The sequence below is a fragment of the Peromyscus maniculatus genome, chromosome 20, assembly GCF_049852395.1.
Source record: "Peromyscus maniculatus bairdii isolate BWxNUB_F1_BW_parent chromosome 20, HU_Pman_BW_mat_3.1, whole genome shotgun sequence".
In the NCBI taxonomy this organism is placed as follows: Eukaryota; Metazoa; Chordata; class Mammalia; order Rodentia; family Cricetidae; genus Peromyscus; species Peromyscus maniculatus.
This window is the reverse complement of record NC_134871.1, coordinates 26,097,088-26,113,312: the sequence shown is the minus strand read 5'-3', so window position 1 is coordinate 26,113,312 and position 16,225 is coordinate 26,097,088. Positions and strand designations below refer to the sequence as shown.

The 16,225-nt window shown below is 45.6% G+C and overlaps 1 protein-coding gene across 2 annotated transcripts; it reads right to left on the bottom strand.

The window, feature by feature from the left end:
• Positions 1-2,582: 2,582 nt before the first annotated feature.
• Pabpc1 (poly(A) binding protein cytoplasmic 1) lies at positions 2,583-15,832 on the bottom strand. 2 transcript variants are annotated; one of them, XM_076555883.1, is made up of 16 exons: positions 15,678-15,832; positions 14,473-14,932; positions 12,116-12,309; positions 11,806-11,921; positions 9,644-9,783; positions 8,390-8,484; positions 7,995-8,132; positions 7,720-7,815; positions 6,338-6,610; positions 6,110-6,200; positions 5,680-5,790; positions 5,432-5,586; positions 4,909-4,993; positions 4,499-4,629; positions 3,904-3,996; positions 2,583-3,021 (listed from the first exon to the last, which is right to left on the bottom strand). In XM_076555883.1, exons 2-15 carry the CDS (start codon positions 14,663-14,665, stop codon positions 3,904-3,906), a joined length of 1,911 nt encoding a protein of 636 aa, XP_076411998.1. In that variant the 5' UTR covers positions 14,666-14,932; positions 15,678-15,832; the 3' UTR covers positions 2,583-3,021. The 2 variants fall into 2 exon arrangements, with proteins under 2 accessions (XP_076411998.1, XP_076411999.1); XM_076555884.1 differs by having other exon boundaries at positions 14,473-14,929; positions 15,678-15,829.
• Between the last annotated feature and the right edge of the window lie 393 nt (positions 15,833-16,225).

Here is a 16,225-nt window from a genome sequence, read left to right as displayed (position 1 = left end):
CGTCTAAGTCAGCTGTCTAGTTCAAATTCTATCATGAAGTCACACGAATTTAAAGTAAATAGCTACCAGATTAACTAGTCGACACTGTATGACAACTGGATGGCAAGTCTTCACCATGAATGACAAAACTCATAGCTAACAGCACTAAGACGCATGTCACTCCTGTCTAGGAAAAGCTTCCTTCCCCATTTCTCTGAAGGGCACATCACTCTTCCTATTGCTTCTCCAGAGGCTTCTTTCAGGGCTAGAGAAGTGGCTCAGTGGTTAAGAGCACTTAGTGCTTACAGAAGGCCTAGGTTTTGGTACCCAGCACTCATGGTGGCTCCAACTCAGTCCTAAGGGCTCTAACCCTCTTCTAGGTTCCCCGGGAACCAGGCACACAGATGATAGACATGCAAGCAATCCTCATACACATAAAATTAAAGCAACAAAAATCTCATCTGCACTATACCTGGTGCTCACTTACCACCCCTGTAAGTAACAGGTTTATGGCATAATTTCAAGCAATAAACCACAAACCTCATCTGGGAGAGTGTAGCTAGGTAAATGAAGTCCTTGTTCTGCACATGCCCACAAGCTAACGTATGCAGCCAGAATTTCCGTTTTCATTGAAATAGGCCGTTCTAAACCAGGCGGTGGAGGGGCATGTCTTTAAAGCCAGCACTCAGAAGGTAGAGGATGGAGGATCTGAGTTTGGGGGGCAGCCAGGGCCAGAGAACTCTTGTCTCAAAAAATGAAAAATAACAAGCAAACAGCACTTGAATGTCCAACAACTTCTGTAGTATCGTAAGATCTTACACATTTATTGCTTCTGCCCAACAGTCATGCATTAACAAAGACACTTAAAACAAATTAACATGATCTATTTTCTTACTCCATGAGAAATTCCAACCACCTGACACCAGTCTATGCAAACCCTATCTCCCTAAAATTTTTAACTTCATATGCAAACGTTTTCAAACTAGAACCTACTTCAAAACCTCAAAACCTGAAACTTTCTGTATGAAAATCCTAACATGTGCATATTTCTCTGCCATCCCTAAGCACCTCCAAAAACCAAGTTAGGTGACATTCTGTAATCCTAGGCCAAATAGCAGGCAGGAGATTGAGACCAGCCTTGTCTACAGCGCGAGCTCCAGGACAGCCAGGACAAGAGAAACCCTGTTACAGAGGGGCAGGGGAGTGGGGCACTCTCCCCTTTTAAACTTAACTGCTTCAATTAAACATAGTCTAGGCCACACAAACCAAGTCAAAATGCCCAGAGTATAATTTCAGAAAGATGAAGGATTTCAATTTCAAAATGAAGACCATTCTGGGCACAAAAGCTACAAAGGTGTCACACGTGTGAAACGAGATCTGCAAGTTGTCAAGCTAAGTCTGGTTATGCATGGTAGTACGTGAATGTAATCCCAGCACTCGGCCAAACTGCCACATCGGACGCCAGCCTGATCCACACGGCGACAGGCTAGTCCAACTGAGCATAGTGACACAGGTGGGAGATGGAGGTAGGTGATCTCTAAATTCTAGGCCACCAGACTACATAGTGAGACCTCATCTCCAAAAATAAACAAAAAGCACCCACTGGTAGTAGAGGAAGTCCAAAACAAAACTGTATTTCAAATGTGCAAGTTGCTTGGGTACCAGCTTCCTATCAATGTTGTAAACCAACCCCTGTATGAGCCACAATTCCTACATCTTATTTTACAAATGGTCTGAAAGGCAAGGTACCACAGCATCCTGCAATGAGGTCCCATTCCATAACTATGCCAAGTCTTTCAAGGAGATGGGGAGTGGTAGTCATCTTGTCTATTCTGTCTTTTCTCCAACACATTGAGCAGCTACTGCTACTGTCACCAGTAAGAACTTAAGCTAACCCGCTGTGGATGATTGATTGATGAATAAAACACTGATTGGCCAGTAGCCAGACAGGAAGTATAGGTGGGACTGAGAATTGAGAGAACAAGAAAGCAGGGAGGAGACACCAGCCTGCTGTCCAGGGAGCATCATGTAAAGGCAGCAGGTGAAGCCTCGGAACACATGGCAACATATAGATTAACAGAAATGGGCTGAGCGTAAGAGTAGGAGCTAGACAATGGAAGGCCTGAGCTAATGGCTGAGCAGTTTAAATAATATAAGAGTCAGTGTGTTTATTTTATAAGTGGACCACGGGACTGCTGGGGATTGACGGGACCCGGAGGAAAAAAACTCTAGCTACACTAACCATTTTGTAGCACAGAAATCAGAGTTGTGATAAACTTAACACTAAAAAACAGTTAACTATATATATATATATACACACAACAGCTCAGTAATTAAAAAAGGGAACTAAATAAAACACTAGTATTGTCAGAGTAACACACACCTAACAAACCCAACTTCTGGAGGCTAAGGTTGGCCTGACTTACACAGCAAGATCTTGTCTAAAGCCAGCACACACACACACACACACACACACACACACAAAGAACAGCTCACATTTTACAGAACTGGTAGCTGCTTCCACCTCTACACTATTAAGCCAGCAGCCCCTGCTACAAATGCCTACGGCCAAGAGAACCAAAGAAAATAAAAGCATAACCATCCACTGTTGAAGGAATTTTTATTAAAGCAAGAATTTTATAATCCAAATTACGTTTCCTTGCTCAGTCATCAGTTCTGTTACTTAAAACAGAACTGACATCCCAAGCTATTCCACAGTAAAGAATTACAAAATTAAAGAAAGGAATGCTTTAAATTTTTGTACTTTGCTGAAAATTCTTTTCCCAGGGTCTATAAAACATTAATTTGTTTTTATATTTTACTATTTTTTTGTATTTTTTGTTGTTTTAGGTCAAGTAATCTAGGACTAGCATTGTTGCTAGACCTGGCATTTGCTCGGTACATAAGGTTCAAAGTTTCCTTTCCTTTTTTTTATTTATTTTATATTTTGCAATGTTTTTTTTCATAATATTTAAATTTTTCGATGTTTAGATATTTTTTCTTCGGTGAAGCACGAGTTTCTTTTCGTGGTCCCTGATCAATCTGTAAATGTAAAAAAAAAAAAAAAAAAAAGACCAATAGTAACACGTAATTAAAAGCCTTTACAGAATCCTGTAAGTCAGTAGGCTGCCTGTTTTTACTGGCACACAGCCATACCCACTCTCTAACATCAGAAACAACACAGCCCACAAACCCAGGGCTCTAGTCATTTTTAGAAAGAGTCTGCCAAACTGTAGTCTTAATCTCACTGGACTCACCAGCAACATGGTTTCCTGGTGGTGGGATAGAGGCCCCCAAAAAAACCCACTAAGTCCATCATCCAATAAAATAAGCATAATTGAGGGGCTAGAGAGATGGCTCAGCAGCTAAGAGCACTGTCTGCTCTTTCAGAGGACCCAGGTTCAACACCCAGCACCCACATGGCAGCTCACAATTGTCTGTAACTCCAGTTCTAGGGGACCCAATACCCTCACACACATAAGTGCAGGCAAAACCCCAATGCACATAAAATAAGTAATTTTTTTTTCTTTTTTTTAAAGGCATTACTTGTCAGGTGGTGGTGGCGCAGGCCTTTAATCCCAGTACTTGGGAGGCAGAGCCAGGTGGATCTCTGTGAGTTCGAGGCCAGCCTGGTCTACAGAGCGAGATCCAGGACAGGCACCAAAACTACATAGAGAAACCTTGTCTCGGGGAAAAAAAGGGGGGGGGCATTATGTGTGAAAGCCAACCTCAGTTACAGGCCATTTCATACAATTTACTGTGCAAAACAAGTGCTGACTTAAAATACTGGTCAGTACCAGACAGAGGAGCCCCTCTAACCGTTATGTATCTTCCCTCTGAAAAACAACTAACATTTATTTAGGTGTAAAGTAAATCTTGGGTATAGATGGGCAAGGCTGGCAAGGAGACAGAGGAAGAACTCACTTAAACAGTCGGAACACCAGTGGCACTGTTCACTGCCTTCTGGGCAGCCTCTTTTGCTTGGTGGGCTTGTAGTACAGCTACAGCTTCATCAACCTAGACAAGGGCAAACGTAACTGGCTCAGCAAAGAGTGAACAAAGGATAACTGGTAAACCCGCACCACAACAGACCTTGGAGTGGAGTGAGCTCTGAGCAGCAGCAGTTACCAACCTGGTCGTAGGAGCTGAGCAAAAGAGCTGAGCAAGTTTTACAATCTAGCAATGTGAGCTTTGGGTGAATTCATCAAAATGGAGAAACAAGCACTACAGGTTACCCGAAGGTTGATATCCCTATTTATAAAAGTAACTGCATACACACCATGTAAACGGTCTGTAGAATAAAGCTTTAGAAGAACGAATGCCGCCAGGCGGTGGTGGCGCACGCCTTTAATCCCAGCACTCGGGAGGCAGGCGGATCTCTGTGAGTTCGAGGCCAGCCTGGTCTACAGAGTGAGATCCAGGAAAGGCGCAAAGCTACACAGAGAAACCCTGTCTCGAAAAACCAAAACCAAAAAAGAAAAAAAAAAAAAAAAAAAAAAAGAACGAATGCTGAAAGTACCTTTGAGCGGAGAGACTCTGGAGACTCAAGCATGTGAAGTAACTCTGAATTGTCAATCTCCAACAGCATGCCTGTGATTTTACCAGCAAGAGTAGGGTGCATGGCTTGAATAAGAGGAAACAGCCGTTCACCTAGAAACAAAAAACTCTATCAGAAAGCAGTGATGGCCATTATCAGCCTGGGGTTTAGGAACCTTATTAATATACCCATCTGAACACCATCTGTCACAAGCTAATCACGTGTGGTGGAATCAGTTTCTCAACTGTCAGTATTCATTCCCTTCTTTAATTCAAAGTTGGAGGACCACTTCCCACGAGCTCCCAGTGTGCATTCCTTCCCACTACTGCCCTACGCCACCACATTTAGGTGTGCACTCTCTAAGTGACAGGCCAACAGAGCTAGCTACTTACCCAACATTTGCTTTTGCTCTTGAGGGGGGGCAGATGCCAACATGGAAGCAGTTAAAGGTTCTTGACCTTGCACATGAACAGCAGGCTAGATATAAAACAAGAAACCTCTTAGCAACCAAGTAATGAAACACAAGGACGCCAGCCATCAATGGGCAATTATAGGAATCTGAGGGAAATACCAGCCAGGGGCTAAGAAATATAGACAATTCCATGACACATCTGCACTTGAGACACAGTTACATTCTAAAGTCTTCCTTGGAGTCATGTCATCATGTTCTGGTGCCACGATGAGGAACAAGGTGACATCTAAACCAATATAACTGAATATTCCTTCACATATTCCTTGCATCCATGTCAAACCAAAACACTACACATTAACTCAGAGACCGCTGGCTGCTTTCTAGTCCTAAATACCTCTTAACATAAAAGCAACAGTAAGAAAGATGGTCCTGGACCACGCAGCTGACATCACCTTTGATTTTAGCTAAGCACCGCGCCCCTGCAAACAATGATGAAACCCCACCTGTTGCATGGTAACTTGTGGCTGTGCATTAAGATGTTGCTGGGGATTGCGGACTCCCGCAGCGTACTTGTACTGGGGAACGGTGCGGACAGCAGGAGCAGCTGCAGCAGCAGCAGCCGCAGGACGTGGACCCATGGTCTGTGTTGAAGTGTTAGCTAAAGAAAAGACAAAATAGTTTAGTATCGCGCATTTCAAACTGGAGATCAAAGTTTTCTTTTTTTTTTTTTAGAGAAAGGGTTAGGACTCACCAACACGCTGTGTTGACATGACTCGTGGAACCTGTGAGGAAGCTGGTCTCATAGTACTAAATGGTGGTCTAGGAGCAGCTGGGCGGATAGCACCGGGCATGTTCTGGAATGCTGTATTTAACAGTAACACGTGAACTGAGAAACTCACCAAGCGAAAGGTGATGATTTTCTAGGGCTGAACTGTGAAGCTACAGTCACCAAGGCAAATGAGAACTTAGAGCAAATCCCCACATTTTTATCTAGGGAAATCAAACCTACCCACTGAAGATCTCTCAACCATAAATTATCAAGAGCAATTTACCACTGTAACAGGACAAATTTGCCTCATAGATGGTATATTGAACCCACAGCTTAGCAGACAGTAGGTTACGTGTTCTATCTGAGCTACACCCCCAGGCTCCAATCCCAGTAATAACTAAAAGAGGCTTACGATGAGGTCTGGCACCCTGAGCAGTCCAGCGAGGACTTGGTCTTAGTTGAGCAATTTGGCTAGGAGGATAGTATGCAGCACGGTTCTGAGTCTGTGGAAAGAAGTCCGTGGGCTTTAGTGGGTGGGGCAGCCCTCCACAAGACACACCAATGTCTATTCTCACAACAGCTCCCCCCACACCTGCCATTCCAATTCCATCTAACGACTGAGTGCTTTCTTACCACATACCTGGGGGATAGCTGCCATGAAATACCCTGAAGGCGGTGCTGGCTGGTAGGGGTTGATCACCGGGTTGGGCACAGCCCGCACACTTGCCATTCTCTGCATATACTGGTTAGTGAGGTGAGCCTGGCGCTCTTCTTTGCGCTGAGCTAAAGCTACATAGAGTGGCTTCGTGGCCACAATTCTGCCATTCATCTCCGTAACTGCTTTAGTGGCTTCTTCAGGGGAAGAGAAACACACAAACCCAAATCCTTTGCTGCGACCACCCTCCATCATAACCTATAAAGGAGAACGGAAAATTTAGTGCAGTGGTAGAATAAACCACAGAACTGTCATTTACAGTCTAAGTCACTGAACCAAGTAATCCTGTTAGTGCCAGGAACTCCTGCATCAACTGAGTTCTTCCTTACAGTTAGTACTTGGGACATCCTAACATGCATTACTGCAGGCAACATAACATAACATGCATCACTGCAGGCAAGCACTACAGCTAGAGGAGGGACTTTACAAGGTGCAGACATGCGACATTAGAACCTGTTATCTGTGATAGCAGAGACATAAATCAGACAATTGAGACCAGAAACACAAGGCAGATGAACACCACACAGACACACCAGTGCAAACTACATTTGAAAGACAAGACTACTGCTCCTCCCTTTCCTGACCAATCTGCTGGAGTAGGAGATGCCCAGAATCGTCTCCATCTGAAGACATCACCACCAGAACTGCTGTCTGTCCAGTGTAGGAAAGAAAGCCTAGACTAACTAGTGCATTTTCTGACCTTTGCCATCTTATTCATCCTTTTGGGCCACTTGGCAAACAAATGATATCCTGGAGTTGAACTTGCCAGCCCCTCTCCTCCCCAGAAGATATTGTATATCCCTTCCATACAGTAGCATACGAAATTCAATTCAAACAACTTTCGGGCACCACCACAATCGAACCCTAGGAAGCACACGCAAAGCAACTACTGCTGTTTGTAAACCGTCCACTGTGCCTCTAAATGTTTGACAAACCCTAGTCAATGGAGTATCGGAGAAATTGGAATAGAGCCCACTGAATCCGTTTTGTTCTGTGCACTCTACTCTGAGCCCAGCAAAACTTACTCTGCAAGGTAGTTTTAAACCATGGACAGTAGGTAGAACACCCACAGCAGAGGTTTCTAAACCAAAACTTTGGAATTTTGTTAGAGATTACAGAATCCTACCTGTTTTGTAATCTCTGATTTCAAGTTAAAGGTAAATTTTCTACTGGGTGGAAGATGACTACCCAGAATGATAACTAATGACTAACAGATGATACTGCTGTTAGTAATTAGTAGTAACACAGCCACATTATTCAAGGCCTCCCATCTTATTTCAGTAATAAAATACGGCATATGCTCTTACCTTTGCACTAGTGATTGTACCAAATGGAGAAAATTCTTTCCGGAGACGTTCATCATCAATACCATCATCAAGATTTTTCACATAAAGGTTAACCCCCTGGGAAGAAAAGACAACTCAGGAGGGGTAGGAAGCCCCTGTGGGACCTAAGCATATTCCTATTACTTTAGTTTCTTCTTTTCCCTCTCAAACTCTCAGTTACCTGGCAGTAACTGAAATGAACGTAAAATAGGTTTCCTCATCCCTGTCTTAGTTTGCTTGTTCAAGTAAAAATGAACCTGGTATCTGGTGATCCTATCTTGCTTCATCTGTTCAAATTTGCGCTTAAGTTCCGTCTGCCGTTCCACTTTTTTCTGAGCTCGACCAACATAAATCTGTTTTCCGTTGAGCTCCTTGCCATTCATCTCATCCACAGCCTTACAGAAACCAAAGGAAACTCAGTTACTTGTAAATCTCATTAACAAGGAACGTTTATCCAACTGCTAACATTAAAGATAGACCCCCCTCCCCAAATCTCCAGGTTTGAGGGCACTATACACTCCCAACTCTAACACATAAAGTGCAAATAATGGATTGTAATATGTAGTGTGTTGGCATAAACTTATACATACATGTAAATTTCAACAAGAGGAACAACTTTGTATACTCCTTTGACAGAATTATTCAGACTTACTTTCTGTGCATCTTCATGCCTTTCAAAGCTTACAAATCCAAATCCTTTGGATTTTCCACTTTCATCAGTCATTACTTTCACACTTAAGGCAGGCCCTGAAAAAGGGAATAAAAACTAGTCCACAATTAATGTACACACTTCAAATCTTAACATAAAACAGCCACAGAGGAAAAACCCCAGTCCTTACAAGCTCTAAGATTTTTATAAGTTCTCCTCATAGACCCTTTCTATATATATCATACACACCTGAAAATTCTTAACAATTCTAAACAAACAAACAAACAAAAAGGTTTTGATTTTGAAACATTCAGATACAAGATAGATAAGATAGCTGTAACCCAAGAGAAACTTCTAGAATGGAGAATCTTGAGTAAGGTACAAAACTTGACTGTTATTTATCTCATGTCAAATAACTAATCTTGGTACAAAATGAAAATTGTCTTTGTTCAGAAGAGGATTCAGCCAGGTGTGGTGGTGCATGCCTTATGCCTTTAGCCCCAGCTCAGAGGTAGGTGGAGGTGTAAGGTGCAGGGCAGCCAGAGCTACAGAAGTAAGACCTTGTCTTTAAAAAGAACCAACATAAGCAAGCTCAGGTTGGCCTTACAATGTTATTAAATGCACTAATTACCATTTGAAGAACTGAACAACAAAATGTAAGCCCATTCTTAAATTCCAAGAGACAGCACCAAGTCACCCAGAGTTCTCATTTCCTCATTGTTTACTCCTGTTCTGAAAGGCTGGTTTTTGTACTTCCTTATTTTGAAATCTGAGCCAGGTTTTCTGTAACCCAGCCCACCTTCAACTCCTAATCCCCTGCCCCCTTCCTGTTATGTTGGGATTATAGGTGTGCACCACTCACACCTGGTTGAATTTACTTTGAAAAGATCTTCCAAGTAGTTATGATGGAAGAATCTAGATCTCTGAAAAACATTCTTTGAAATTGCTCAAACATGTTACTAACACTAACCAAAAGGGGCCGGCTTTTCCATTCTATAACTAGAGATCACATTTTAGTCCAGCCTCACCCACACTGTCCTACAACTCTAAGACGGTCTGTATTAAAAGTATCTTCATGCAGCGAACAGTCTACTCAGCCGGCTTTCATTAAACTTTAAGCTGCATAGCATTCCACTTGTATGTTGCTGTTGAGCAGTGGACTTTAGCTTAAAGCATTTTAAGTACTTTCAGTCAAGTATTAGTCATTCAACTTCAGGCAATTACTTTAGGTGTAAAGATTTAACTTGGACACATTACCAAACTTGCCAAAGAGATCCTTAAGGCGCTCATCATCCATGTCTTCTCCAAAGTTCTTGATGTAAACGTTGGTGAATTCCTTTGCCCTTGCTCCAAGTTCTGCTTCTCGTTCCTTCCGAGACTTAAATCGTCCAACAAACCTGAGAAAATGTCAGCACTTGAACATTAGGCTGCTTCAGAAAGAGTACCACAAAATAAAAACGTCTCCACTGAAAATACCACAATGTCTCTGTAACTATGATTAAAATGGAATAGTTTTCTTCCAATGCACATTTTGATCCAGTTAACCCAGGGTTAAAAGGTTCACTCCTGTCAACAGAAGTTAACTGTTTAGTGCCAAGGAAGAGACCTATATAAATGCCCTCATCATTGTTTCAGAGTGGTCCTACCATTGTGCCATCTCCTTAAAAAGAAATGTTCAAGTCTCTTTACTAACACAACAGCCTGGCCTAACTGCATTATTAACCAAAAACGTAACAAAACCTCAATTCTTCCCTAATATTAACTGTGCATGATATACAATATATACACCACACCAGCTTCTATAACCCACACAAATAAAATGACATCAAGGCGTCTTGTTCTCAGTTCAACAACCCATAACATGGAGATTTGTCTTTATCCTCAAAAGCTTCCTCCAAGTTATTTGAAGAACCTCAGTAGGAGAACACTTCATTGTAGACACACACAACTTTCTGTTCTCCCAAGTGTGCTTTATACCAACAAACTGCTTCCCAGAATGGTGCCTCATTCTGCACCTAAAATCGGCAATTATTCAGTCTTCACCTGGATCCTGCCAATGCAGACATTCTTTTAATTTTTACTCAAGCACTGCTATCAAGTTTTCCACTGTGATAAAAGTTGAGTAACCTCTTGGGGCACAAGTGTCTTGGATTTCCCAATTTGTAGGCTTTACTGAGCACCTCTATCTGAAAATCTGATTTGTCATGCTGATGCTTTAAAAAAGGCTGGATTGCAGAGAACACTTGGACTTCAGATTTCTACATTTGGAATCAGCATTTCTTTCACTTTAAAAACTACTCCAGCTGGGCAGTAGTGGGGTCCACTTTTAATCCCAGCACTTGGGAGGCAGAGGCTGGTGGGTCTCATGTTTCTCAGGAGCAGGTTTATAGGTATATGCTACTACACTAGGCTGATCTAGTTCCTAAATTTGCATGATCTGACGGTCATTTTCATGCCATTGCAGTCTAAAAATCAAGAACTCATTCTCACCAGGTGGTGGTGGCACATGCCTTTAATCCCAGCACTCGGGAAGCAGAGGCAGAGTTTGAGGTCTGCAGAGTGAGTTCCAGGACAGACAGGGCTACAGAGAAACCCTGTCTCCAAAAAACAAAACAAAACGAGAACTCACTCACTTACTACATGCCTTATATAATAGCCCAATTCTCACAGATCAAGAATTCTTTCAGATTAGTTTTCAGTGTTACAAGTCTGTAACTCTTTAAAAGTTTTATTTCAGGAAAGATTAATCACACACACACCCCCCTTAACACCAGAATGAGCTGACTTCAGACCACTGAGTATGTACAGTCAGATAGCTCACTCACTGTCTTAAGGCACCTATAATTTAATTACTTTGGTTAGTTTCCCCAAATGTGAACCCGGCCAATGAATGAGTTCCTTACTAAGGTTGCATGGATTCCCTGTTCTTCAACACTGCACTCATATGACCAAATCCCCATTCACCTGGTTCAATTTAGGTTTGAATGTTGGGTGACATTACTGAATGTTAATGACTATGAAACCTGGCAAATGTGGGTTTTTTGAGACTTTCTTATGCAGCCTAGCTGGGCTGGCCTTAAAACTCAGATCCTTCTGTCGCCACCTCTCAAGTGATGACATTACAGCTAACTGTATCTTTCTTTTTTTTTTTTTTTTTTTGCTTTTTTTGTTTTTAAAGACTTAACCCTATGCAGCTTAGACTGTCCTAAATCAGGTCCCACACAGTTAAGAGATCTACCACCCCCCACCCCCAGTGCTGGGATTAAAGGCGTGCCCCCACCCCCAGTGCTGGGATTAAAGGCGTGCCACCATGTCTAGCTCCAGCTAGCTGTATCTTAGGAGCAAAAACCTATTACTTTTCAAACTGATGTGGAACTATCAAAAACAGACTGAACATGTTCACTGAAAGTTATACATACACTTTACGGTCATTTAGAAGCATCCCATTCATTTTCTCAATAGCTCTTTCAGCTGCTTCCTGTGTTTCAAAATGTACAAATCCATAGCCTTTGGAACCATTTTCATCACAAACCACCTGGGGAAAAAAAGTACACGCTCACTTTATTATTACTCGCTATTGTTTTTCTACTCTGTAGAAATGTTAGCCACCTAATCCTGGCTATTTCGAAAATAAACACAGACATTAAATTAACAGCCATCACAGATGTCACTCCAAAAACTAAAAGTAGCTCAACATTACAAATACTGACCAGTCACATCTTTGCTTACCTTACATGAAAGGATGTTACCAAATGCAGAAAACGTATCATACAGTGCTTTATTATCAATGGATTTGTCCAAATTTTTAATGAATATGTTGCCTACTCCACTTTTGCGAAGTGATGGATCACGCTGAGACCACATGATGCGTACTGGCTTGCCCTTTATCACATCAAAATTCATGGTGTCCAAAGCACGCTCCGCTGTGAGAAAGACATGTCCAGAGTAAATATCACTAGCCTTTCATAAGCTGATTTTTGGATAGTTATGCTTCACATAAAAAAAAATCTACTCTAAAATTAATTTTGAGGACCCTAAAAAGATTGAATTATGTATACTTGTATTGTGTAAGAATTGCTAAAGTTGAAACTTTTTTTGAAAGGCCTCTCTACATATCCCTGGCTAGCCTGGATCTCAGAGATCCACCCACATCTGCCTCATGTACTGGAATTCAAGTGTGTACCACTACACCTGTCTTAAATGGAAAAATATTACCTTAAAAAGACCAGTCCTTAGAGAAGAACAGTTCATTTGAATCCCTGACACAAATTTCAGATTTCTCACTAGCAACTGTAAGATTATTGACAGGACAAGTCTTTTAGCTTTCCTTTGGAGATAAGGTCTCACTGATGAGACATTGATGTGGCCCAGGCTGGCCATGAACTCAAGAGACAAACCCAGGTGCTGTAACAGACCAGAAACCACCATGTCCAGCTCTCTAGCCACTTTTTGTAAATGAAAGTTCCAGTTCCTAGAATATAATGATAATCAGCAGCCAGCTCACTATCAGTTGGCCACACCTCCTCAGCTTCCCTGGTCCTGCTGACTTGGCTTGAGCTTGACAGTTTTTTTAATGAGTCACCTCTCCCTATTAAGCTTAAACTGCTCACTTACAGAACCCTGTCCATCACTGCAGTACATAAGAAAATACTGTAAAGAGGGCAAAGCTGGCTAAAACCCAACTATCTGTAAAGACGGTATACCGAACATACAGACACAAAATGTCAGAAAGTGAGGCAAGATTCTGAGCAGTTGTAATATTTGCTCCACTGGCATAAACTATAGAACCATGGCAACTTCAACTTCTCATATCCCGGGACATTTAAAAACTGGATTTTCTGACAGTCTTTCAAGTTACAGTCAAGTACTCTTAGTTACCTTCCCTTATCTTACACCTCGTGCTGATTCCGGCCCGGGGCTGGAATCTGCAGTTGAGGCTCACACCTTCTGGCTGTCATTCAACATGCTGCTCACCCCAAATCTCAGGACCAGCTTTAACCAACCGAATGAACTTTAGCTGACTCCAGTCTTTCCTCTTAAAATAAAATCTCACGAGAGAAGCTGACTTCTGGAATTCAACTGATCTACATTTAACCTAACTGCTTATCAGGCCATAAACCTTATCTGATTCTTAGAATTTTTGTTTCAGTGAACTGTCAAATTTCAGAAGAATACAAACTCAATCAGTTATTTGTGCTCAATCATCCCCCAAGATTCATGGATATCCTGAACTACTTAAAAGAAAAAAGAGAGAAACTTTCATCACTCGGATGCTACTAATTCATCATAACTCACTCGGTCACATGTTGCTCTAACATTTACGACCAAAACTAGTCAACATGTTTTTTAAAATTCATAACCACAGGTGCTATTTTAGAAATAATTAGGTATGTATACATTAACTAACACTTCTATTAAACTAAGACCTAACTAATTTGGTTGAAATGAGGTAAGGTGTTCTAGAGAGCTGTCTTCCACATCCCCTCCTCCACTTCACGGTTACAGAAACCCACTTCATCTAGGGAAAACCCCGGGCAAGTGCACATGGCACAAGGTGCCTTTCCCGGTCCGCCGGCCAGGGGTAAGCCATTAGGAATGGACTCACGACCCTAAGGACCACCACCAGGCACCACCTAACAACTTTCTTCTAAAGCCTTGGGCTCCCCCCAGCGACTGGGCCACCGGCAGGAACAGGCCTCGGGCCTGTGAGGTTACAGGGTTCAACACGTGGTATTTTCCCCAACACGGAATCGCACTTCCTCCCCAGCCGGGTGCCGGGCCGGGCCGAGCATGGCCAGGCGCCTCCACCCACCGCGCCGGGAGGGGGCTCGGAAGCCCCAACCTCGCAGCCTGTGGCGGGAGCGCGGGGAAGGCAGGCGATCGCAACCCACCCTGCCGGCGCGTCATCGCCCTAAAGTTTGAGAGCGACCGAGGGCGAGAAAATGGTCGCGGCGGAGGAGGAAGTGCCGGCCCGCGAGGGGCTGCCGCGCCGTGCCCTCCCGCCCCCTCGCCCGGCCCGCTAGGCCCGCCGCCCCGGCCGCATGGCCGCCCGCCCGCCGGCCCGCCGCCCTCGGCCTGCCGCTCACCGTCCGCCGGCTGCTGGAAGTTCACGTACGCGTAGCCCAAGGAGCGGCGGGTGATCATGTCCCTGCAGACCCGGATGGAGAGGATGGGCCCGGCCGGGCTGAACTTCTCGTAGAGCATCGCCTCGGTCACGTCGGGGTGCAGGTCCCCCACGTAGAGGGAGGCCATGGGGTAGCTGGGGGCGCTGGGGTTCATCTCGGCACGGCTGCCCGCGGGGCCGCAGGCCGCGACCTTTCCCGTGAGAGGAGGAGAGCGAGTGCGGGGCCGGGGGACGGAGCCGGGGGGAGGGGAGCGGGGGCGAGCGCAGAGGGACAAAATTCAACCGGAATCGACGCGTACTCAACGGCCGTGGAACCGGGGGAGCGAGGCTGGCGGTGCTGGGTCCGGGCGGCAGGAAGGCCTCGATCTCTGGGTTCCTGCTTGGAGCTGCGGGGCCGCGGGCGGGCGGGTCGGTCTCGGCTGCTTCACCGGGTTATTTTATAAAAGAGGAAGAAAAAAAATAAAGTCTCCGGCGGGGGAGACGCGGATTTTTTGTAAATTTTTTTTTGGGTTTTTTCAAAGGATTTTTTAGATTTTTTTTGGATTTTTTAATAATAAATGTGTGTTCCGAGCCCGGAGCACACACTCCGCACTCTCAGCACTAACCGCCGGGGAGAAGGGGAAGCACCGCCTCCTGCACCCTCTACTTATACCCCCCTCCGTACTCGCCCCGCCCACGCGCGTCTGACGCCAGGGCCCTACGCGAGCGACGGCGCCGGAGGAGGCGGAGGAAAAGAGCGGAGGGAGAGGTGGCGGCGGCCGCGGCTGCTGCGGGCCTGGGGGTGGGGGCCGAGGCGGGGCGGGGCTCCTGCGCACGCGCCGCGGCCGGGGGAAGGGCGGGGCAGCCGGTGGGCGGTCCCGGCGCGGCCGCTGGCCCCGCCCCGCCGAGCACACGCCCCGCCCCCGCCCGGAGGAGCGTTAACCCGTCAGCGCGGCGGGTGGGCGGTGCGCGGGGCTTCCGGGTTCCTCGGCGCCAACCGCCCCCCACGTGCGCCACTCGCCGCGGCCTCTTCCCGCCGCGTCGCGGGTTCTCCCTCGCTAGCCGCCCCCCTCCCCGCCCCGCCCCGAGCGGCGCCGGACACGGGTGGACGGACGGGCGTGAGCCTCTGCAGGCCGGGTTTCCGAGATGTGCGCGGAGGGAGGCAGGGTAGCTGCCCCGGTCTCCTACCCGGACCGCACTACGAGTCCCAGCGGGCAGCGCCGCCACGCGCGTGGGCCGCGGAAGCGGTGCCTGTCGGGAGCTGGAGTTCTCAACGGCCGCGGGCTCGCTGACCTCCACCGGACCCCAACCGTCCCCGGCGTGACCCGGCACGGGTCGGCGGCGCCGACCGCGGGGGAGGGGAGGGAGGGAGGGAGGGAGGGCGGCGGCTGTTGCAATCACCGGGCCGCTTTCTTTGCAGTGGATGGAAAACGGGACTCGAGCAAAATGAATTTTCTTTCCCCTTAAAGTCTGCGTTCCTCACAGTTACTCGTATCTGTCGCTCTTAACCAAACAAACCTGGCAGAGGGAGGATTAGTCAAAATCCGGAGAAGCCGGCTTAGCCCTGCTGCCTGGCCACGCCTATACACGGCCCTGGGGAGGCCAGGGCAGGCAGATCTGAGTTCAGGGCCAGCCTAGTCTACACGGCCAGGGCCAGGACAGCCAGGGGGCGGGTTTGATGTAAATGAGTGATAGCCACAAAATAGGTCGACTCGTAGAAATAACATTACACCAAC

Excerpts from the sequence above, each read along its gene's own strand:
- Pabpc1 (XM_076555883.1), bottom strand. The coding sequence starts at position 14,665 with ATGAACCCCAGCGCCCCCAGCTACCCCATGGCCTCCCTCTACGTGGGG. Across the intron at positions 11,922-12,115 it reads GTAACATCCTTTCATGTAAG|GTGGTTTGTGATGAAAATGG; the intron begins GTAAGCAAAGAT and ends TTTTTTCCCCAG. Across the intron at positions 6,611-7,719 it reads GTACAATCACTAGTGCAAAG|GTTATGATGGAGGGTGGTCG; the intron begins GTAAGAGCATAT and ends TCTCCTTTATAG.